Below are 24,240 nucleotides of genomic sequence, written 5' to 3'. Positions count from 1 at the left end.
CTGCAGTGTGTGAGCGCTGCTGGAGTGGCGGAGCGGTGGTTGGGGTTGGTATGGCGGCGCCCCTTGCTCCGCGCCGGGGAGCTGGTGCTGCCAGCCAGCGTTGGTTGGCTTTGCTGCCGCTGCTGCTGCTGGCGCGGCCCGCAGGGGCCCTGTTGGAGGGGCTCTATTGCGGCACCCGCGACTGCTACGAGGTGCTGGGGGTAAGCCGCACGGCGGGAAAGGCGGAAATTGCGCGGGCCTACCGCCAGCTGGCCCGGCGCTATCATCCCGACCGCTACCGGCCCGAGCCCGGCGACGAGGGCCTCGGGCGGACGCCGCAGAGCGCCGAGGAGGCCTTCCTGCTGGTGGCGACCGCCTACGAGACTCTCAAGGTGAGGAAGGCGGTGCGCATGGGCTGGGAGGACCTGCCGGGAAACTCGTGGCGCGGCTCTCTCGGCCTCTGGTCGGCGGAGCGAGGTCCTCTTTGATTCCAGCGCCAGCCCCGCAGCTTCCAAGACCCGTAGGATGCTCACGCTTTCCAACACGGCCCCTTCACAAGGGTGAGACTGTTTCGAGCTCTGTCAAAATGGCGTGGCGGCGGCGGCATTGCCTGACCTCTAACTGCGTGAGGTGGCAAGAGATCAACAGTCCATGTATACCTCTTCTCAAACTTTTTACCAATTCTGACACCACCCGACCCTCCTATGGCACTCTCCACTCCTGCTGGCTTTGATAATACGTTGCAATGGCCACATAGAACAATTACCAAAACACCAAACCCAACCCAGTTCCACCAAGTAACAGGTTACAATAATGTATCAGGAAAGACTCCAGATACAGTTCTTCATCAGGACAGCCTCTCTCTGGTCCTTGGGCCTCTCCCTCTGCGCTGCTCTGGCAAGCGTTAAAAAGCTGCTGCGCTCCACCAGTAAGTGCCCAGAGGGACCCTATTCTGCCAGGAAGTCCGTCAGAAGGTGCTCAGCTCCTTACTGTCCTAGTTGTCCAGCCTAGCTCTGTCTAGCTTTTGCCCAGGCCACTCCAGATGTGGTTTTTCTGCCCTCACCTGCAGCATAGATAGCATCTCTTACTTTCAACTATTACAGGTAACAATAACCAAAATAACCATCTAAGAATTAAAAATTTCACTCCCCATGCCCCTTTGCTCTCTCTTACAAAGTCCTTTGCTTCTTTGAGTCTAGAGTCACTTCAGTGAGTTCCACTATTGACACCTACTGTAAAATGGCGTGGCAGAGGTATTGACTTCCTCCAGTAATAAGATGAGCCGGGAGAGAGACTCAAGGTCATCAGCTTAAGGCTAATATCTGTGAGGTGTAGGTCAGACATATCTCCTTTCTCCAACCTTTTTACCAATTCTCATACCAACTGTCCATCTCACAGCATTCTTTACTCCACTACTGGGTTTGATAATTTGTTGCAGTAACCACACACAACTAAAACCATACCCACAATTGTGGGGTTTATTAGGGAAGTAATAGGTTACAATTCAGGATCAGGAAAGACCAGGGTACAGTTCTTTGATTAGGGCAGCCTATTCTCACTGTGCCCACAGGCCTCTTTCTGGCCCTCAGCCCCTCAGCCGGTGGGCCAGCCTGACCTCTGCCCTGCTTGGGCAAATGTTACAAAATTCTTTAGCACCAACTGGTAAGTGCCCCAAAGCACCTTGCTTTACCAATAAGCCTCCTGCCTGAAGGTGCTCAACCTCCTAGTTCCATGGGTCAGTGAGCCTAACTCCTCCATGTGCTCTGAGGCATGTCACTGCCAGCAAGATTCCTGCCTGAAAGTGCTCAGCTCTTTTAATCCATGGTGGCCCCCTGTACTGTCTGCCAGTGTCCTGGTTCTACTACCTCTGCTGCCACTGCTTCTCACCATGTGTCACCAACTCTAGTGTTATAATTCTCTGTCTCCTGGGGCTAGGAGGTTCCCAGCATAGGGATCCAGGTCCAAAGGATGCACTCTGCTGCTGTCTCTTGGTAGTGGTCAGGTCCTCCCTTTCCACATCTGGGATAGTTTTAAGTCTAATGCAGTGGCAGAACTGGCAGTCCTCCCATTAGGGTTCCATACACCTTATTTACATGGTCCCGCACTCACGTAAACTACACACATGGACCTTGTTGGATGGAACACACAAGAGTCAGATCACCTACATTTGTGGAAAGGCATTATAGAAAAGCTCAATATCATCTATCAGACCAAGGCCAGGGGCTCATTATGGAACAGACTTATCAATTGCTCATCTCCAAGTTCAAACTGAATTTGAAGAAATTTAAAATAAGTCCAAAAGAGCCAAAATACGACCTTGAGTATATCCAACCTGAATTTAGAGACCATTGCAAGAATGGATTTGATGCACTAAACAATGACTGAAGACCGGAAGAGTTGTGGGATGATATCAAGGACATCATATATGAAGAAAGCAGGTTATTAAACCAAAAAAAACCAAACTCATTGCCTTCGAGTCAGATCTGACTCATAGTGATTCCTTCTTGGGTTTCCAGGTGGTATCACTATGGAAGTAGATTGCCCAGTCTTCTTTTCAAGGAGTGGCTGGTGGGCTTGAACTGCTAGCCTTCTGGTTAGCAGTCAAATGCCTTAGGCACTGTGTCACCAGAGCTACTTTATTGCTTTTTTTCTTTTTTAAAAAAAGGGCATTGGGAAGGAAAAAAAGACCAAAGCGGATGTCAGAAGAGACTTGGAAACTTGCCCTTGAACATAGAATACTAAAACTAATGGGAGAAATGATGATGTAACAGAGCTGAACAGATTTCAAAGGGCAGCTCACGAAGACAAAGTAAAGTGTTAAAAAGAAATATGTACAGACCTGGAGTTAGACACCAAAAGGGAAGAACATGTTCAGAATTTGTTAAGAAGAAAACAAGAAAAAATTCAAGCATTGAGTTACAATATTGAAGGATTCTATGGAGAAGATATTGAACCACACTGGAAGCATCAAAAGGAGGTGTAAGGAATACACAGAGTCAGTGTACCAAAAAGAATTGGTAAGCGTTCACCCATCTCAGGAGGTAGCATATGATCAAGAACTGATGGTACTGAAGAAAGAAGTCCAAGCTGCACTGAAGGCATTGGTGAAAAACAAGGCTCAAGGAATTGATGGAATACCAGTTGAAATGTTTCAACAAAAGGATGCAACATTGGAAGAGTTCACTCATCTATGCCAAATTTTGGAAGACAGCTACCCAGCCACCTGACTGGAAGAGATCCATATTTGTGCCCATTCCAAAGAAAGGTGATTCAGCAGAATGTGGAAATTACCAAGCAGTATCATTAATATGACATGCAAGTAAAGTTTTGCTGAAGATAATATTCAAAAACAATTGCAGTAGTACATTGATAGGGAAATGCCAGAAATTCAAGCAGGATTCAGAAGAAGACATGGAACATGGAATATTATTGCTAATGTCAGATGGATCTTGGCTGAAAACAGAGAATACCAGAAAGCTATTTCTGTGTTTTATTGACTATGCAAAGACATTCGACTGCATGGATCATAAGAAATTATGGGTAACAATGCAAAGAATGGGAACTACAGAACACTTCATTGTGCTCATGCAGAACCTGTACATACACCAAGAGGCAGTTTTTCAAACAAAACAAGGGGATACTGCATGGTTTAGAATCAGGAAAGGTGTGTATCAGGGTTGTATCCTTTTACCATAGTTACTCAATCTGGATGAGCAAATAATCCAAGAAGCTGGACTATATGAAGAAGAACATGGCATCAGGATTGGAAGATTTACTAACCTGTGTTATGCAGATGACACATCCTTGCTTACTGAAAGTGAGGAGGATTTGAAGCACTTACTGTTGAAGATCAAAGACTGTAGCCTTCAGTATGGATTACACCTCAACATTAAACAAAAATTCTCACCACTTGCCCAATAAACAACATCATGATAAATGGAAAAAAGGTTGAAGTTAGTCAAGAATTTCATTTTACTTGGAAGCAGCAGTCGAGAAATTAGAGGTTGTATTACATTTGACAAATCTGCTGCAAAAGACCTCTTTAAAGTGTTAAGGAGCAAAGATGTCACTCTGAAGACAAAGGGTTGCCTAACCCAAGCCATTGTATCTTCAGTCACTGTCCATGCAAAAGCTGGACAGTGAATAAAGAAGACCAAAGACGAACTGATGCCTTTGAATTATGGTATTGATGAAGAATACTGAATATACCATCGACTTCCAGAAGAACGAACAAATCTGTCTTGAAAGAAGTACTCCCAGAATGCTCCTTGGAAGTGAGGATGGCGAGACTTTGTCTTACATTTTTGGGTGTGTTATCAGGAAAGACCAGTCACTGGAGAAGGACATCATCCTTGGGAAAGTAGAGGGTCAGCAGAAAAGAGAAAGACCCTCCAGGAGATGGGCTGACACGGTGGCTCAAATACAGCAATGATTGTGAGGATGGCGCAGGCCCGAGTAGTGCTTACTTCTTTTGTACACAGGATTGCTTTGAGTTGTAATTAACCTGACAGTGCCTACCAACACCCCACAAGGTGGTCTGCACCTTATCTGCACGATTAACAAGCTGTCCAGTCCCCTTGGTGGGCCACAAACACCTTATTTGCACAGCCCTACCAAATCATTTGGCGGGAATGAAAAGACTGACTAGAAAGGCCGTATGAAAGTGATCTGTCGCCCTGCAGCCTCCCATGGAAAAGGTGTTTCCTCCTCCTTTTTGTGACAGGGTTATGCAAAGCTTCTGGGATCTTAAGATTTATTGAAAGCATTTTAATAATGTGCAATTGAAACTTGGAAAACAGGGTAATTATCATTATCAGGATCTGTGGCAGAACCGACAGGAGAGCTCTTGAGCGTGGAATGATAGTGTGATGGTGCTGATTTTGCATGGCATAAATTCCTGTTCTGAAAATAGTATTAATTGTGACATTTAGCTTGGAATGACAAAAAACACTAAGAAGAGCAATGAACAAGTCAGAAGGTAGGATGTTTGATTCTTAGCTCTGACACTCCTGTATGACCCTGAGTAGGTGATTTAAAATGTGTCAAAGTAGCTGTTTCTTCATTGGTGAAAGTAAGGTCAGGATGCCTCCTCACAGAATTATTATGAGACATTTACATGGTAAGTGAGACACCCCCTGTGTAGTATCTATAATTTAGTAGGTGCTTAACAAATGTGTTACACATTTAGGAATGAGTTCTTGCTTGGGGTAAAAGACTCTTATGAATTTCTAGAAGGAGACATTTTGTGAAAATGTCTTTAATCATTTGACAAAGGTTTCGTTGAGTCAAGGAGGGGCAGAAATGGAGAGGAGTTAGCCTCAATGCTATTTTCTTCTGCTAGCTGCAAAAATCAAACCATATAAGAAATCGAAAAGGTTAAGGCATACTTGATGTGGCTATATTACAGCTTCAAGGGCCGCCTCATACTAATTCAACATCTGTTGTGATTGCAAGGTATTTCTTTCTAGTTTTTTTTTTTTTCTTCGAGGCAAAGTTGTCTATGCTGCCATACAATTGGCATTTAATGACAGTACTTTGAGTGGATGAGTTCTAATTTATCCGTGGATTGTTTCTTCAAGTTAGCTTTTCAGAAGTGAAAATACAAAGTCAAGGAGTTAAAGTCTCTGTTTAGTTTTCCAGAACAGTTTGGATCATTTTTACAGTCATAAATGAGTGGGCCTATTTTACTAAATTCATACCAGCATTAATGACATTGTAATTTTTATTGGCAATTAATTGAGGAATTGTGGGGGCTGGGAAAACACCATGGCCAGGGGGCTTAGGTTGCTCTTTATTTAGGGTAAAAAGTCAAGAAAGGTTTGAGAAAAATAGGAAAGAAATCTCCCTCTAGGGTGGCCCAGCCTATAAAGCCCCAACTCCTCTTCCACGTGGTGAGGTGGTCCCCAGAGGCTGCAGAAGCTCTTCTCTCTGCCTGAGGGAGCCCTGTACAGGAGGAGAACTTGGGAAGAGAGGGCAGCGAAATGCTGGCACCTGTTGCCTTCTGCCGGGCTTGGGGGTTAGAAATAGGTAGGTTTGACATGAGCATGGTGAGCGTGTTGGTAAGAGCTTTGAAAACAAGTGCAAGGTTGGGGGTAGGAATGGAGACAACAGAGGTACTCTTGCCAGGAGGGGCCCCGGGAGTCTAAATATTCTTGCTATCTTGAAAAGACATAAGGGCAGATTTGGAGTACTAAGCTGGTGGCTTCTAAAGGTTTCTACCTCTGAAGTTTAGCCCTGATGTATCAGCTAAGAAAAATCTACATAACTTGTCCACTCAAGAACAAGGAACTTTTGGGCCATCGAAAACGAGTATATATGGAGAAAGTGGCACTTTTATCCTTGACTCCCAACGGGTACTTGTGGTAACTACAGATGCCTCCAAATGGAGCTAGAAGTTGGGAGGAGTGTCCTATGGCTTTCCTGCCTTACAGCGTTACTGCACCGCAAGGGAATGAGAATTGTCTGGGAGAGAAAAGAGATGTCTGGGAATGGTCTCGGCCCTTGAAAAATCATACCTGGCTGCGTTTTTTAAAAACCCATTTTATGTTCTAGAGATGGACACAGACCAGAAGCACCTCCAGAACTTCTTTACATCATCGCAGATGCCCTCTCTTGAAACGAGACTTTTGGCTCATTGTGGAAGAGGCTATTAAACAGGGTAGTCTGATTTAATATGTGTTAAAATTGAGAATTGTGAGGAAATTGCCAGAGAATACAATGTCTGGGCAATACAAAGATCTAATGAACTCTGGTCATCCAGTTTGGAGGGCCTCAGCTTTCTAAATTATCCTCTTGAGGGCGATGTGGATGTAACCATTGTTTTACTTGGATTCTAGCCTCAGGTTGGAAAGAGGGCTTGTGAAGTGTAGGAAGTCCAGGTGATCTCTGCAAAGGGAAGGCCAGGTAGAATAGTGTAAGAAGTTGGTAAGGTTCAGTGGTTCTGAAATAAAAATGGGATACAGAAGCCTACTGAGATTTGCATATATTGTCTCATGAAGGCAGGAATTGCAGACCTGAAACCGTAACTGTAAACTTTTAAAGTTTTTTTTCAGGTCTTTCTGTTAGCTCTGTTTGTTGTACTCTCTTTTTCCATAAAGATGTAACAGTAAAACCTTTAAAGAGTTTACATATCTATAGGGCTAACAAAAGGGGAGGGTGTGGAGCTGGGAAGACTATGTCCTCCTTTACAGCCATCCTCAGCTATATTGTTGGTATGTGGGGGGAAAGTTGATTTTATATTTGCTTTATAGAATGAATAGGCAGTTTCCATCTCTGGAGCAGCTTCTCTAACAGAAATAGGCTCTTTTTGAAAGTTGGAATAGCTGAATGGGAAATTCATTGGAACCAGGAACCTTTATTCTCCCCTCACCATGTTTCAATAACCTTAGTTTCTTTTATTATTGGTCTGTGTGGGTTTCTTAATACATTTGAATGTATATGATCTTAGAAGCTATGGTCTAGCCTCATTATAACTTTACATTGGAGTTCCACGGAAACTTCTAATAACCAAAGATCTTCCCAGTGTTGATAATACATGTGGACCAAAATGGGAACTATATTTGTACAAGACAGTGGTAGGTTTATGACTCTGATGTCTTGGTCAAGTAAATGCCTATTTAAGAGAGAGATTTAAATAGTGGCTCTTAAAAAATAAATAATGTGATTTAAATACAGTGGGTAAGACAAGGAGGTCTTCTCATAGCTGGCTGTTAGTGGTTTAGCAGTGGAGATGCTACCTGTGCACAGAGCATTGAGGAAAACCGGAAAAGGAGGGGGAGGAGTGATGGAAGGCACAGGACACTGGTCAACAGCTCGCACCAAGTCAGGCTTAGTGCACGTTCCCACACGGCTTACATTCAGGTCTCAGAAGGACGTTATGTTTTCACACGCTGCTGTAACATGGTATTATTCAGGGAATTTATGGACTTTGGAAGTTAAATAAATTGACTCTTACTTGCGTTGTCGACAGTGGATCTCATGGGGTGGAAAACTTTAGTCTTGCTTCTGTGTTTTTATGTTATATAGCACTTATCACACTGCACTGTAAATATTGACGAGCTCTTCCCCACTACAGCGTGTTCTTGTTTTTGTGTGTATATCCATAGCATTTAGCACAGTGTCTGGCACATCAGATAATAAATACTGATTAAATAAAAATGTTCATCGGGAGACATATTCAGAGAGACTAGAAATTGAAAGTGGATTTCTGGCATTTTGGCCATTAATGTGAAGTCTGCATTGTTATTTTACTCCTAATTGTAGTTTTGAAGAGTGGCACAGATAAAGTCAGTTGGATGTTTGAATGAAAAATTTCTACATGAGGGAAAAATTGTACTTCTACCTTTCAGGAGAAAGTATGTTCTGTGGGTTATTAAGTGAGGCTATTAGTCATTTTAAAATGCAGATAAGTAAGTACTGGATGAAATACGAGCAATGGCACAGAAATAAGCAGAGAAGGGAACAGGAGGAAAGGATGTACTAGAAGAACGAGGATTGGTAGAAAATGCAAAAGTGTAGAATGTAACAGCATTTTGCAAGATCACAGAGAAGCCATGGAAAGGGTCTTGGAGGTATTACTGGCATTGTCTGATAAGCTGAGAGGATGTGTACAGTGAGCCGCTCCTCCGACCTGGTCTGGGATGGGAAGCGTTGTAAGCGCACTCCAGTTCCTTGCTAGTAGGCTGATTGGTGTGGCAGAGCTTAGCACTGAGGGAGAAGTTGGCTGAGAAGGAGATTCTGACACTGTACTGCTGGATGGAGAGGAAGCCATGATTCCTTCTTGGGAGACTGCAGAAGAATGCACTGTCTGTGCTGATCTAGAACAAATGAAGGGACCTTTCTGATGAAGAGGAAACCTGCATCATCACAACGTGGAGGCATAACCGTGCGAAGTTGGTTCCAGGAGTGAGGTGTAGGGTGGCAAGACTCAGCCATGAGTCAGTGTTTCCTCCACGAGGAATCACTTCTATCGTATTTCCTTCAGGAACGCTTTTATTTTGGGGGGGTGGTTAAATGCACATATTAGTATTCCTATTTTTGTTTCCTCACATTGATCCAGATTTTAATCAATCATTCATGGTGATTGGGTATTTGTAAAAATATTACAAAATGATATAAATTTCTGTTAGTGTTGTGATGCTGATAAACAGCCTAATTAGGTACATGAATAGACCAAGGACGGCCGATGGTTTTCACCTCACATGCCTACTCTGATTGGTCATGACTATCTGGAACATTTATTAAAAGAGATTTGAGGGCTTGCCTGGGTTTCATAGGAAAGAGTGACATTTTTGAGAGTGTGATTTCTCCCATGGGCCCAGAAGGGCACAGTAGTATATGTGTCACATTTGCTGTTTCTGCTGTGAAGCCACAAGTGCTGTTTATTTTTTCCTGAATCCTTAATTTCAGCTATTGTTCTCTACTTAGCCAAGGTTGGTTATATACCAGATGTGTTTAGTTCTGGTTCTGTAACTACCTGACACATGATTTTAGAGACTAAGTAGAATGAATAGGATGTGGTCATCAGTCAGAGTTCTTGATCAACATGGAAACTACTGAGCTTTTGTAATTCTAGCCAGAAACTGAGCACTTGACATTTTAATTTAGCTTGTGTAGAATTAGCATGGGTAAATGAACATTTTGAGATGTTCATGACAGCATGAAGACCCTTATTTCATTTTTCATGGACTTCAGGGGTGTACTTCTAGGAGCCCCGGTGGCTCCGGGGTTAAATGCTTGGCTGCTAACTGTAAGGATGGGGATTTGCACCCACTAGTTGCTGTGTGGGAGAGAAGACCTGGCAGTCTGCTCCTGTAAAGATTACAGCCTAGCAAACCCTATGGGGCAGTTGTACTCTGTCCTGTAGGTGACTGTGAGTTAGAATTCCCTCCACAGAACACAACAATCACAGTTTGCCTTTCTCTGAACGTGAATTATTTTCTTGACTATCAGTTTACTTCAAGGAGCTCTGGTGGTATTATAGTTTAGGCATTTGGCTGCTAACCAGAAGGTTGGTGGCTCAAAACCACCAGCCACTCTGTGGAAGAAAGCTAAGGCAGTCTGCTTTTGTAATGATTTACAGCCTTGGAAACCCAGTGAGGGTCCCTATGAGTTAGAATCGACTCTATGGCAGTGAGTTTGGTTTGGTTTTTGGATCAGTTTTCCACAAGTTTTGTCTCTACCTAGTTAAAACAGGTTAGTCAGATAAACAAAAGCATACACTACCTACATGAATAGATAATCTCTGGAAGCTCCAGCATTCCACTGAAAAGGATAACTAATAAATGCCCCCCCAGCCACCATTTCAAAATCATCTACAGTTTTCCCTGTATTTTCTTCAAACTCATTGTCTGTCGTCTTCCTCTTACTTGTATTTATTTAGTTTTAATCTTGGTGAGTACAGCGTGGTCCACAGAGTGAGTGCAGGCAGACACTAAAGTATCATGCTCAGTGTGTCCTTAGTGCACCCTTTACATCACCACATCCTATTGATTCTGCTTAGTCTCTACAATCTGCTTCTCCTTTATTCATTCATTACATTCATACTACCAGAGTTGTCTTTCAAAAATACACTTCTACTCTGTGCTGTTCTCATACTTTAAAGCATTCCTTTTTTGAGTAGCACAGACACAACACCCTAACACATTAGTATGGACAGAAGATCCTCTATGGTCCTTACCAGACCGACTTCTTAGCCACAGTTACTGCTCCTCTTGCCCTAAATTCCTCCAGTGCCCAGCCTCCCTGAGTCCATTACATTTGCTGCTCCTTTGCTTACAACACCTTTCACCACATCTTACTTGTGTTTCAAGATCAAGCTCTCATTTCATCTCTTCTATGCATTTCATTGACAGTGATTCCAGGTAGAGTTAGTCTTTTTCCAAAGCACACTTTATTGTGCTTTTCTTGCTTGTCAATTCTTCTAGATGGGAGGGTTCTTGCAGCCAAGATAATATCTTGTCTTTTCATTCTCCTAATGCCCTGCATAATTTTTTGCTGAGTGGAAAATGACTAAGATTTTTAAAAGCTCAAGTGACTAAGTAGATGATGATACTATTGTCTGAAATGCAGAGGAGCAGATTTAGTTTTTGAGCATGTTGAACATGACTTATTTATGTTCCATTTAGAAAATGTTCAGGAGATCATAGGAAATAGAAGATGGCAGGAAAAAACAGATGTGAGCGCCACACTTACATAGGTAGTTTCCACATCCTGGAAGTTGTTGACACCACATGCAGAATGAGAAGAGAAGACAGGTGCACTGGTGACTGAGTAGTCAGGGAACAAGCAAAAAAAGTGGTACCAGCTCATTTTCTCCCTTTTTAGTGGTATGTAATGCTCTGGAACAAATTTTAGGGGGGGCAAAGGGTATTTTTTTAAAGGATAATTAGTGTGTGCATGTGTGTTTCTTTTAAAAATAGGATTAATACAGACTTTTCAGAATGAACAAAATACTAGGTTTTCATATATTATTGATTCCTGGCCTTTACCATCTTAGGAATAGCTACTACATTCTGTGTGATAGAAAAATTTTCATGTAAAACTGGCTGCAATATCAAGTTACTGCCATTTATGTTCATAGAGATCAAACAATTCATTATCTCTTTCAAGGGCAAGAGCATAATACATTTTTCCCTCTGGGAAGGTGGGATGGTACTTTCAGGAGAGAAGGAAGGGTTCAGTGCTTTCTTTGCCTGTGGGTCTCCTCTTGTTCACTTTTGATCTAGATTCTGGTGGTTGTGTTCCAGTCCTCCTGCGTATGCCCAAAGGATTGGGAATGGAGTGGACCCCAGCAGACGCCATTTATTCCTGTAGACATTAGACACAAGGAGCTTACTGGCCTGCTTGTCAAGGCTCAGGACAGAAAGGAGCAAGAAACAAGTATAAAGGTTTTGGTTTGGAAAGAAGTTGGAATCTCCTGACCCCTGGGACTTTAAGATCCGCAAAATTGCTGAAAGAAAAAGTACTACCTTATTGAAAGGTAAGATATTCAACTGTTTTAAGATTTAAGCTACTGTAGCCACATTAGCATATTTTCATAAGCTGTAAAATCAGTCATTTCTCCAACGCTGGTAAGTTTGGAAATACCCACCCATCCAGCCTTGCTGGTGAGATGAGGATCTTTATGGCCGCGGAGATAGATGTTTAGAGTGAAGGAGGGCCTTTATAAAATTACATTCGATTTTGAAGTGACATTTAATGAATGCCAGGCACTGTGCTAGACCTTGGATGTACAGAGATTAATGACTTACCTTCCCCATCTTTCCGAAGTTCTTACTGAAGGAAAAGAAAAAAAGAAAAAAAGAAAAAAAAAACCAACCAACCCTGATAATTACAATGTGATAAGTGCTATAATGAACAGATACTATATGTAATTGGTGCTGGAATAAAAGTGGTCTGCTCTGTCTGATGTGGTAATGTTTTTCTCCTGAAGGATTAATAGGAGCTCATGAAGTTGAAAAGAAAGGGAACGGGCACCCTGGTTAGAGAGAAAAAACGTGGTACTGGAAGAACACACCATATTCTAGAAATTCTCACCTGACTCTGTGCTTTGGGCAAAGGAGGAGAGAGTGATAGGAGATGTGAGACAGCTGTGTTTGGGCCAGTTGTGTAGGCCTTGTGTCATGACAAGGAGATTTTAAGTTGGCCATGGGGAAGCACTATGAAAAGAAAAATTAAAGGACTACCTTAGTTCTAAGATGTGTGGGAGAAAAGGAAACACGATGTTAAAATAAGAATGTGCCTGTAGTGCTCTCTCTCATTGGGTCCCAGAAAGAAAGATGGTATTTGTAATCCTGTCTTTTCTTCCGTACTGGTATTTCTGGTATCTTTGTGTCCTTACTAGGTTGATTCTAAGCGTTAGGGGTTACCAAAGAGTAGGATTGTGACTTAAGCTGTTGAGAACTCCTAACTGACCAACTTGTGCCAACCTTGACCACTTTGTAAAGTGTATCATGCTTACCTCAGCCTAAAGATCATTTTCTTCATTCTGGATAGAAAGCCATAAACCCTAGAGTGAAGACTCTGGGTGAATAATTGCTCCTGTAACAAGAAAGTAGCCAGCCTTCAGCCTCTGACCATGACCAAAACAGGGTCATAAAATTTATGGTTGACGCCAAGACATACTAAGGAGACATCCTGAGAGAAGTCAGACTTGGCCCTGGAGCTGTCTGTAGGGTTGGACAGTTTGAGGACTCATAAGATCCTAGAGGTTCTGCTCACTGAGAATAATGACAGTTAAAGTAAAAATGCTTACAGAAAACATGTCATGATTTTAGTGGATACACAGGAGAATTTGTCTTCAGCAAACTTCTTATTTTAAACCTGTAAATAGACCCTAGAGGTTCTGCTTGCAGTCGAGAGGCCGGACACGAGGTGCGGATTTTAGATTTGCTGGTGCTGGAACATTACTTGACCATCCTGTTAGAGGTGCTTGGGACTTGGTGAAGTCACAGATCTAGGGACCAGTGAGCAGATGGTGACCCTGAGGGAAGATTTGAGTGAAATGCCTGAAGAGGGTTATTTGCATTCTGTGGAATGTGACTTTCACTAAGAACACAGCAGAGAGGCTGACCAATGAAATGGGACATCCACCTCCAGGTTTCATTGACACTCAAGGATCTGGCTGTGTCCCTCAACCAAGAGGAGGACACGGAGGCTGGAGCAGCTTCTGTTTCAGAACGGCCTGCAGTGTCGTTGGCACAAGGAGAGGATTTATGTTTGAAGGAAAACATTTCAAAAGGCATCTGCCAGAATTGGCGAATTAGGTCATGGGTCTCAGGTCAAAAGCAGGGTGTTTTTATACAGTTAGCCCAGAAAGCAAAACGTGACTGCGGAGGGGAATGGAAAAATTCTGAAAAGATACTTAGAAGTACTCAAAATGACATGCATCAAGAGACATAAATTTTAGACTTAAGGACCTCCTTCTGTGTGACCTCTGTAAAGTTTAACCCTTTGTAGGTTACAAGCTCTGGAAGGACTAATAGAGTTGACAGTGAGCCTTGTGATAATTGCCATAAGAAAATCCTTTCTGACAGAAGAGAACATGAAAGGAGTATACCTGGGAGGAATTTCAGGCTGAGCTCAGCTCTCCTTATGTAACAAGCAATTTTCATGTAAAATAGAGCCAACATATAATGCCCTGGAACAGATTTTAATATGTTCATATCTAATTAAACTAGATACTGGGTTACCTGCTATCAGATACTCTCACTGCTGTCGAGTCGGACCCAACTACTCATAGTGACCCCTCCTTAGGTTTCCGCGGCTGTATCTCTAGGGAAGTAGATTGCCTAACCTTCCTTCGGGGGAGTGGCTGGTGGGTTTGAACCTCCGGCCTTCTGGTTAGCAGTCAAATGCCCTAGACACTATGCCACCAGAGCTCCTAGTATCAGATATAAGTCAGGTAAAAAAATATTTTGCATATAATGAATGAACGAATTTATCACTGAAAATGTCAAAGTAAAAATTCTTAATAGAAAATTGTCATGATTTTAATGAACACACAGGATAATTTGTCTTTAGCAAACTTCTTATTTTAAATGGAAGAAACTACACATAGGAGCTCTGGTAGCGTAGTGCCTAAGGCACTTGACTGCTCACCAGAAGGCTGGCGGTTCAAACCCACCAGCCACTCCTTGGAAGGAAGGTTGGGCAATCCTACTTCCGTAGCGATGCTGCCTCGGAAACCCAAGGAGGGGTCGCTATGAGTCGGGGCCGACTCGACGGCAAATAACAACAACAACAACACATTGAAGGACTCAGAAGGAGGCCCTGCAGAGAGCCCTCAGCCTCTCTCTGCAGTACCAAGGCCAGATACTAGATCTAGATTTTAAAATGCTAGTCTGTAACTTTATGAATGGTGAATAATTCATCCTAGAAGGAAGTGCTGTAAGTTAAAAGTTTTGTTGTTGCCATAGTTTCTATTGTGCTCACTCATAGTAAAAAATTTTGTTTTAGTCTTTATCTTTAACATTTTTTTGAAACAGGACAAGTTGAAGTGTAAGTTCCCTGTAGGATAAAAAGCAAACCACAACCTAGCTTAATAGCTCTCTAACCTGTGTGCTGTAATAAAAGACTGACACTTGCCCTGTTAGCAGCTTTTTAGAGTTAGGGAAGGTTTTTTTTTATTAGGATTTGGGTGAAGATTTACAGAGTAAATTCACTTTTCATACAGCAGTTCACATATACTTTGTCTCATGTCATTGACCAAAATTTACAATGCAGCAGCTCCCCTCCCCCTTCCTCCCCATAGTTACCTCCTCCCAGTGTCCATCCCTTCATACTCTTCTGCACCCTGAGCTATCTCCCTGTGCATAAGCAGCCCTTCCTTCTCCCATGATTGTTCTCTCCAGGGCGTGTGTCTACTTGAGGTAAATGTTTAATTCACTTGCCTGTACTTTGTTTGGCTGGAAACCACAGTTGTGGGTTCAATTCCAGACCTGAAGGGCAGCTAGGGGCCATAGTCTCAGTGGTTACACCAGGCTCCATTGGACCAGCAAACCTGGTCCCCACCTTCTTTTTCTTTTTTTTTGCCTCCAAATGATTTTGAGTTTAGAGTTAGGGAAGGTTTTAAGAAATGTTTCATTTGTAAACATTCAGAGCAGCTTCTCAAAATGCTGTATTTCTTTTAACATGTTTCTATGGAAAAGAAATATATCTTACCTCATTTATGAACTGCGCTGTTATAAATAGTAAAGTCCTCCATATTTGTATTATGTTTTTGGGTAATGTATAATATTTGATTATTAAAATTAGTGCGAGTATTATCTCTGTTTCACAAATAAACGAGGGTAAGGCTTAGAGAAGCTAAACATTTTGCTAAATCCAAATGTTTAGACTTCGACTAATGCTCTTTTTTCATTCTACTGCGTTGATCCCTCAGTGTTTGAGATGAGTTGAATTCCGTTTTGCAGGCACACAGTGGCTTCGTCTACTTTTGGCTGTCTTAATCGTGGCCTTCAACAGAAAGAAACCTTTCTTTATGAGACTAGAAGGTGACTGTGAATAGACACAAGAGGGCAACATTTTATGTCAACAGTTATTGAGACTAGATGTCAACATGCTCCTAAGTTACAGGAGCACTGGCATCCTTAGCATCACAAACTGGCTTACATATCATGGGTCTTGGTACTAAAGTGTTTTTTCAAGGAGAACGAACAATACTTAAAAATTTTGGGAAAATGTTTTTATTATGCTTTCTACCTAATATTGAAGTTGTAAAAACAAGTATATGTATGTGTGTCTTTGAAGAGTGAGGGTTTTATTATTATTATTATTTATCTTAACAGTTACTCAGTTTAATCTTACATAACTGAAATTCTAGATTCAACTTAACAGATTCTAAATTAAGGCCATTTCATGAACCATCCTGTGCAATTGGGTCCTGTGTTATTTTACAGGATGAAGACACACGGAAAGATTATGACTACCTGCTGGATCATCCAGAAGAGTACTACAGCCATTACTACCACTACTATCGCAGGCGGTTAGCCCCAAAAGTGGATGTGAGAGTTGTGATTTTGGTCAGTGTTTGTGCTATTTCAGTGTTTCAGGTGTGTATTGGATATGTGTATCTGTGTATATGTGCATGCACAAGTGTGCTGGCTTAGTACACACCAGTCATGACAACTGAACTAGAAGTACCATTTGTAGAAATATAGTTCCAGTTAAGATTATTGGTGGGAATCTGGGAGATTGATGGTGTCATTATATGGCTAAAAAACAAAATTAAAAGCCCCTGATCTTTTCTTCTTGCCCCTTTCTAGAGTATTTTCCATGTAACAGCCAGAGGGAATGTCAACTGTGTCATATCATTTGCCTTTGTAGAAGTTACCAATGATTCACCTACCATTAAATTTGGGAAAAATCAGAACTTTTTAATATAGCCTACCAAGTCCCCTTGACCTGGTCATGAGGATGGAGCATGTTCACTGTTGATGCCTCTTTATTCTGTGGACCTGCCACATTTGTTTATCTGCTGGGCATTAGACATTTGGATTGCTTCCACTCAGTTGTGTCTTTTACAAGTTACATCTTTGAGAGCCTTATTTTTAGTTAATCAGAATGGATTTCTTGGGTAATAGAGTTCACCAAGATACTCTACTATTGCTTTAGTGTGGGTGAATTTTGGTAATAAATGACCCATTGTTCCTTGTTAAATATTCTAGTTTTTCAGCTGGTGGAATAGCTATAACAAGGCAATCAGCTACCTAGCCACAGTGCCCAAGTACCGTATCCAAGCTACAGAAATTGCCAAGCAGCAGGGATTGCTTAAAAAAGCCAAAGAAAAAGGCAGAAGCAAAAAGTCCAAAGAAGAAATCCGTGACGAGGAGGAGAATATCATAAAGAACATTATAAAGAGTAAGATAGACATAAAGGGAGGCTATCAGAAACCCCAGATCCGTGATCTTCTCCTGTTTCAAATTATCTTGGCTCCTTTTCACCTGTGCTCATATGTACTCTGGTATTGCCGGTGGATCTATAATTTCAACATCAAAGGCAAAGAATATGGAGAGGAAGAGAGATTGTATATCATACGTAAGTCTATGAAGATGTCAAAGTCTCAGTTTGACAGTCTAGAGGATCATCAGAAAGAAACTTTTCTTAAACGTGAGCTCTGGATAAAGGAGAATTATGAGGTGAGTGAGCCCTTTGCTGGGATTTTAGTGTCAATACTCCTTCCCAAGTTGCAATTAGGTATGTGGCAGGGATCAAAAAAGGTGTTCAGATTTCTTAAATCCAAGAGTTAAATCCTGAATAAAGACCTTTTATTGAAAGAAAGTATGACTATATTTGGAAGTGGGGCAGTAGATTAACTAGTAAACTTTGTAAAAGATGAATTTCAAATACTTGGACTAATTCTGAAGAAAGTTAAGGATAGGCTACTTTGATGTGTTAAACTGCACTGGGATAAGGATATGTATGTCTGCAAGGGTTAGGACAGCTCTGTTGATCGCACTAAAATTTGGTCCTCCTCACATTTTCTCCCAGTGAATGACCTAGCCAGAGACTTTTTTTTCCTCATGACGTTGACTGCAATTTCCCACAGTGCAATAGCTCCCCTCCCACTTCCTCCCCATAGTTACCTCTTCCCTGCGTCCTCCCCTCCATGTACTCCTGCCCCCAAAGCTGTCTCCCACACAGCCCTTCTATTCTCCCATGATTGCTCTCTCCAAGGAGTGTATCTACCTAATGTAAATGTTCACCTCATATGCCTGTTTTCTGTTTGGCTGGAAGCCTCAGGAATGGGTTCAATTCCAGACCTAAAGGGCAGCTAGGGGCCATAGTCTCAGGCATTCCATCAGGCTCTATCAGACAAGCAAACCTGGTCCCTTTTTTTTTTTTTCCCCCAAATGATTTTGAGTTTTGTTCCACCTTGTTCTCCCACTCTATCCAGGATCTCCTACATAGATCCCCCTCCGAGTGGTTGACACTGGTAGCCGAGCACCATCTAGTTCTTCTGGTCTCATAGTCATATAGGCTGAGGATCACATGGTGTACCAGTTGCTTGGACTAATTGTTTCCATGAATTTTTGGTTTCTTCATTCTCTTTTGCTCTGGATGAGGAGGGACCCATCGTTGCATCTAGATGGCTGCTTGCAAGCTTTTAAGATCCCAGTCGCTACTCGCCAAGTAGGAGGTGGAACAGTGTTTTGTGTAGTATGCTGTGCCAATTGAACTTGATGTCCCCTGCAACTATGGTCCAGAGCCCATAGGTCTAACTGCTTACTCCCTCTCGGTAGCTGGCTGTGATACCCAGAGACTTTTAAAAGCCAAACAGAAAACCAAAACGAGAGAAATTTTGTTGCAAGAATTACTCATTTCTAAATAAATGTGCACAATCTTCTGCTTAATAACTAACATACGTTTGGAAAGTTATTTTACTTTAATTTACCTACTCTAGTGCCTCAGAATCTTGGCATTATAATAAAAGCTGTATTCTACAAATGTCAATATAAAAATTACTTAGAGGTGATCACCTACCTAGCCAAAGTGCTAAAAGGTCTTCTAGCAGTCTCATCATAATGATACTGTTAGATTCTGGGCAAAATTTGTTAGTATAGTAGATGCAGTAATAATAAAACACTGCTGTCAAGTCAATTCCAACTCATAGCGACCCCAGTTGTGTTTCTGAGGCAGTAAATATGGAAGTAGATTGCCCTGTCTTCCTTCCGTGGAGTGGCTGGTGGGTTTGAACTGTTGACCTGCTGGTTAGCAGTCAGATGCCTTAGGCACTATGCCACCAGAGCTCTTTAAATATAAGAATAGAGCACACTGAAACCGTCTTAACACCTCTGAGCTGTAGTAGTTTTTTTGTTTTGTAGCCATTCCTTTTTGTATGTGATGTCTTTAAGTGGGTTTTACAGAAAATAAAATTTTAGTCTGCATTATGTTTAAGGAAATTAACTTACTGTGAACAGCCGGAATGTTTTGACAAGTGGACATGTTCAGTCTAATTAAAAGTAACATAAAAATGAGAAGTGAAAACAATTTAGCTCCTAAACTAGTTGAAAAGTTTGAAGCAGGTTAAGCAGCCTTATCCACAGAACTCTGTCTTTCATAGGATACTGATAGAAGCCTAGTCTCTGCTTCCTCATACTTGGAAATGAAAGAATTTCTTTCTAAATTTGATGTGGCTGTGAAACTGACTACAAAAACTTTCTGTTTTGCTTCCATTGACATCCACTGAAAGTTACAGAAATGAGACTGTATTTGTTCTTAACCTGTGTGATTTTTTTTTAACCTTTTTTAGGAATTATAATAAAAAAATATTTTGAAAAACTAATAATTATCTTTGAAGATGAAAGTAGACATAAGTTCAATTTGGAGACAAACATGTATGTAAGGTAGATTTGTTTCTTGGTTGGGATCAACAAATACCCAAAGTCATCAGTTAAATTTATAGTGTAACATGTTAAAAAAATAAAGTGTTGATTCTTTAATAATAGATTAGTTGTAGAAAGGAAGTGTTTATACTCTTTAAACTCAGTTTATATATGATTTCAATGAGGAAAGGAATGTATTCCTAAGATACAGAAATCAGTAAAAAATGACCAGTCATTGTACAAATTGGTCTTTATTAACCCTGAATTAACCTTAACCCTGAATGTCAAAATGCATGTTTAGTATTTTTATATGAATGACCTTTAGAAGACAAATCAATATAATCACTGGATACTTTTATCTAAAATTACATTTTAAAAATGTAAATATGCCATAAAGCTAAGGAAGGTGTTTCTCTTTGGGTTGTAAAGTCGGTGTTCACTATACTTACAGGTCTACAAACAAGAACAAGAGGAAGAACTAAAGAAAAAATTGGCCAGTGACCCTAGATGGAAGAGATACAGGAGATGGATGAAGAACGAAGGGCCTGGGCGGTTAACATTTGTGGATGACTGAATCTGACCGGAACCCAGGACGCCAAACCACAGTTGTGATAGTATTTTCGAAACTGAATTATTTTAGAGATGTATCTGTTGCTCTCAGCAGTAACTACAGTTCTTCAAGTATTTGATTAAACCGAATAATGTGGAAATTTAAACTTTTCCTTAAAACTTTCTACATGAGACATTTACTATTATTCAATTTTTATAATCTATTGTGGGTTTTGTTAAAAGATTTGACATGAAGATTTAGTTATTGCCATTTAAATTTTTATATGTTTAGTTAAAAGAGTTGACGTGAAAATTTATTAGATGCCATTTAAAATTTTTATGTGTTTAAGTGTTTATTCTTCGAGTGTTTCCTCCTTCTTTGTTATAGTGCTGCATTTTTCTGCTTTCCTGACCTCTTTGTATTTTCACAGACAGAACACAGAAATTGTAACAGCACATGATCATGTGTTTTTCTAGACACAGTCTTCAGCAGAATGGCTCAACGCTGTCATCTTCACTGAAGTTGTCACAGGACTGAAGTATGTTCAGAAAAATCTCTAGGACACTCTTCTGCTGGAATGTCTTTATAACCTACCTGCCCCCCCCCCCATCATTATAATATCCTGAATAAGATCAAAAACTCTCCAGGAGAGTGAGTCTACGAGCTGTCCTTGTAGGATGATCTTGATTACAGTCATTATAGGACTATAATTGTATTCGCAAACATTTCTCCAGGAGGGACCTTGTAGAAAGGTCTTTTATACTACAGTATTACTTTTTTTTTTTTTTTTTAATTTAAAAAATAATGACAGGACAGAAATAGTATACTGGAAACGTGCTCATACTATGAAGTCCTTAAGTGGTGAAAAATCCAAGTATACAGGAAGCCTTTACATGCATTTGAACCAGAATGAAGAGGTGCATGGCTGTGTGCTGTTGTGTCGGTCAGTGAATATAAATGTGTTTATATATGTGGAAATGAATCCACACATAATTGACTCAGGCAAGTATGATACTGTAGTGAAGTATCAATGTGCATTCATGATAGTGAATCAGTACTCCTGTTAAAGGGTTTATCCCAATGCTTTATATGAATAAAATGATTGCAATATGTCACAAGTTTGTTGGTATGACATTTTAAATCAAAGGTTAACATACTGCCTTTTTAATACACAAATTTTAAAGATTAGGTTGGCATAGTAAACACACAGGCTTTTTCTGGCTAAAATAAGTAATCCTCCTCACCCCAAATAATACCCCCACACATATAAAGTGCACAGAATGCCTAGGAAAATAATGTGTGAAGAGGGTGCATATTTGGCAAACATGTATAATGCACGTTATTTGCATAAAAAATAACATGTAGTCCTTTCAAGAGTCGGCCCCCAAATTTCAAGTCTGCCAAGGTGCCAAGGCCTGCATTCTCCGGTCGCCGATACAGTGAGACACCTGAGGCAAGTTTTCAAAATCTGCCATTGAGGGATTTAGTTGCCTCAGTTACAAAGTTGGGAAGGAGCGTGACCAGGTGCTTACTAGGGCCCTTTGCAGCTCTAACCTTCTGAACTGATGTATTATTTATATTTTTACAAATTTTAGATGAAACTGTCATATGCATCCATTCTTTCATAGTAAGGTGGAGAAGGTACTGAGCTAAAATGGAAGCAGCTGTGTTTTAAACTTCAAATGTCTGACTTCCATCCATTGATAAATGCCTTTCACAAGGGCTGTGGTTGTCTGTAGAGTCAGTAGTCACATAATTCACACGCAGTGGTGTTTATCATCCAAGAACGTATGTGCCATTTGTTATGAGGACCAAAAAAAATGTAGGCACTTCTTTCTCTTAACATTTCAAGATTTCTCATTGACTGTATTTTTGACCTAGTAATAAGAAAAATAGCAGGACAGGACATGTTAATATTCATAAAGGTTGACCGATGAACATGGTGTATCTTTGGGAATTCTTTGCATATCTGCTAGATCACCGTGTTTCTTCCTGTCTTTTTAGAAATCTCATTTCTGGAATTTTCCCCAGCCACCTGCTAATTTGGTAAAAATTTAGTCAGTCTTTTGGCACCATGGGCCATTGCATAGGTCAAGCTGAGTAAACTCCTTAACGGAAGTACGAAGAGTTCCCTTCCCTCAACAGAACAACTCTCTGCTTCAGCATCGTGGTGCTGAGGAAGGGCCCGAGTTGCCACGGGTATCATTCAAGCAGTTGGGGTATTACACCTTGTCCATGTTCCTTTTTGGTCTTTGCTCTTTTGAATTGCCCAAGTTCTGCAAATCATAGGTTGCAGTTTGCTAACACAATAGGTAAGTACCATGCTTGGAATCTTACACAGTGTACAAAGATTTTAAAAATGTTGGTGTGAAAAATAGTTGAGCTTATCAACTATTTTTGGACAATTGATTTTATACTTTTAACAGCCAAACCCTGGAAATGCCTTGCTTGAGCAGAAGCCAATTGCTGAGCTAATGTTCAGGTAGCGTTATGAACTAGGCTGGTTCCAAACTGAAAGTTCCATGGAAATCAGAGAGAAATGGCCTTTTTAGGCCCTAGTATAAATGGGATATGGCTACTTCAAGATCTTAAACACTCTGTTGAGTTGTACTTGTGCATTTGAGCCAGATAGATTGACACAAGTCAGGTGTGTGTGAATGGATCATAATCTTATTTGTAAACTGTGATAATTCTTTATATTTAAATATGGGCTAGGGCCAAAACCAGGAGCTCTGGTGGCGTAGTGGATAAAGCACTTGACTGCTAACAGGAAGGTCAGCAGTTCAAATCCACCATCCGCTGGGCGGAAGGAAGACAGGGCAATATGTGTCCCTAAAGATTTGCAGCCTCGGAAACCCAGTGGGGGTTGCTATGAGTAGGAAATGACTCAATGGCAGTTTTGAGTTTGTTTGAGGGCCAAAACCAGAACCTAATAATCCAGCACCTAATAACTAGATGAAATTTGCTAACAAATTATTTAACCTTTCTGTCTTCATCATGTGTGAATGGGAGGATCTTTGTACATAATCTGGATTTAAAGTTCTCTAAGGCTGTATATTTTATACAGGTCTAGGGGTTAAAGTAGTTTAGATTGCCTACAATTGAGAAATAATGGATATTTAAGTAAAAAGGCTGCACCCTGCTACCACAGCTCCTTATCTAATTATTGGTAACTTAGATCAGTTTCTCCCGTGGTGTAGTGCCTAAGGCACTTGCTTGCTAACCAGAATGCTGGCGGTTGAAACCCACCAGCCACTCCTCAGAAGGAAGGTTGGGCAATCTACTTCCGTAGTGATACTGCCTCGGAAACCCAAGCAGGGGTCGCTATGAGTCGGATCCGACTCCACGGCAGTGCATTCGCTGCGTGCGTGTAGATAGGGTTCTTAATTTTTAGAAGACTCAGAATACTTTTGATGACAGTGTATGGAATGGATCACTTGGCTCAGTGTCATATGGGCTTTCTTACAGAACTCCTAGGGTTCATGAAGGGATGGAGAAACCTCCTTCCTATTCAACAATGTTCTGTAACCTCCAGAAGAATGAGCAGGAATAGAGCAGTGGGACGGCTCAGGCTTGGCAGCCAGGTAGACTAAGGTTTGCAACTAACAGTTTGACCTTGTACTGGTTACTGTAACCCCTGAATCTTGTTTTCTCATCCTTAATATGGGGATTTTAACTACCTCAAAATTATTGTGAGAATTAAACAAGGTAGCAAGGGTTAAATGCTTGTCATGCGTTTCCTTCAGAAAGAACAGGAAGGAGTCAGTCTCATTTGTTAAAATCCATAGTAATAGGAGAAGCATAATTTAATGATGATTACAGACTGATATGTTTATTTTACTAGATATTTGACTACCTAGTGCGAGGTACTGTGCCAGTGTAAAA

The 24,240-nt window shown here is 41.1% G+C and overlaps 1 protein-coding gene across 1 annotated transcript; it reads left to right on the top strand.

Moving 5' to 3' along the window:
• Positions 1 to 50: 50 nt before the first annotated feature.
• Positions 51 to 20,379, top strand: LOC103193479 (dnaJ homolog subfamily C member 25). The gene is made up of 4 exons (XM_007936716.2): positions 51 to 371; positions 16,380 to 16,532; positions 17,148 to 17,618; positions 20,257 to 20,379. Exons 1-4 carry the CDS (start codon positions 51 to 53, stop codon positions 20,377 to 20,379), a joined length of 1,068 nt encoding a protein of 355 aa, XP_007934907.1.
• Positions 20,380 to 24,240: the final 3,861 nt, after the last annotated feature.

This window comes from Orycteropus afer, unplaced genomic scaffold, assembly GCF_000298275.1.
Source record: "Orycteropus afer afer isolate SDZICR_OR568_19922 unplaced genomic scaffold, OryAfe1.0 scaffold00037, whole genome shotgun sequence".
NCBI classification, from domain to species: domain Eukaryota; kingdom Metazoa; phylum Chordata; class Mammalia; order Tubulidentata; family Orycteropodidae; genus Orycteropus; species Orycteropus afer.
Note: the sequence above shows the minus strand (reverse complement) of the source record. Positions and strands in the feature narration are given on the sequence as shown.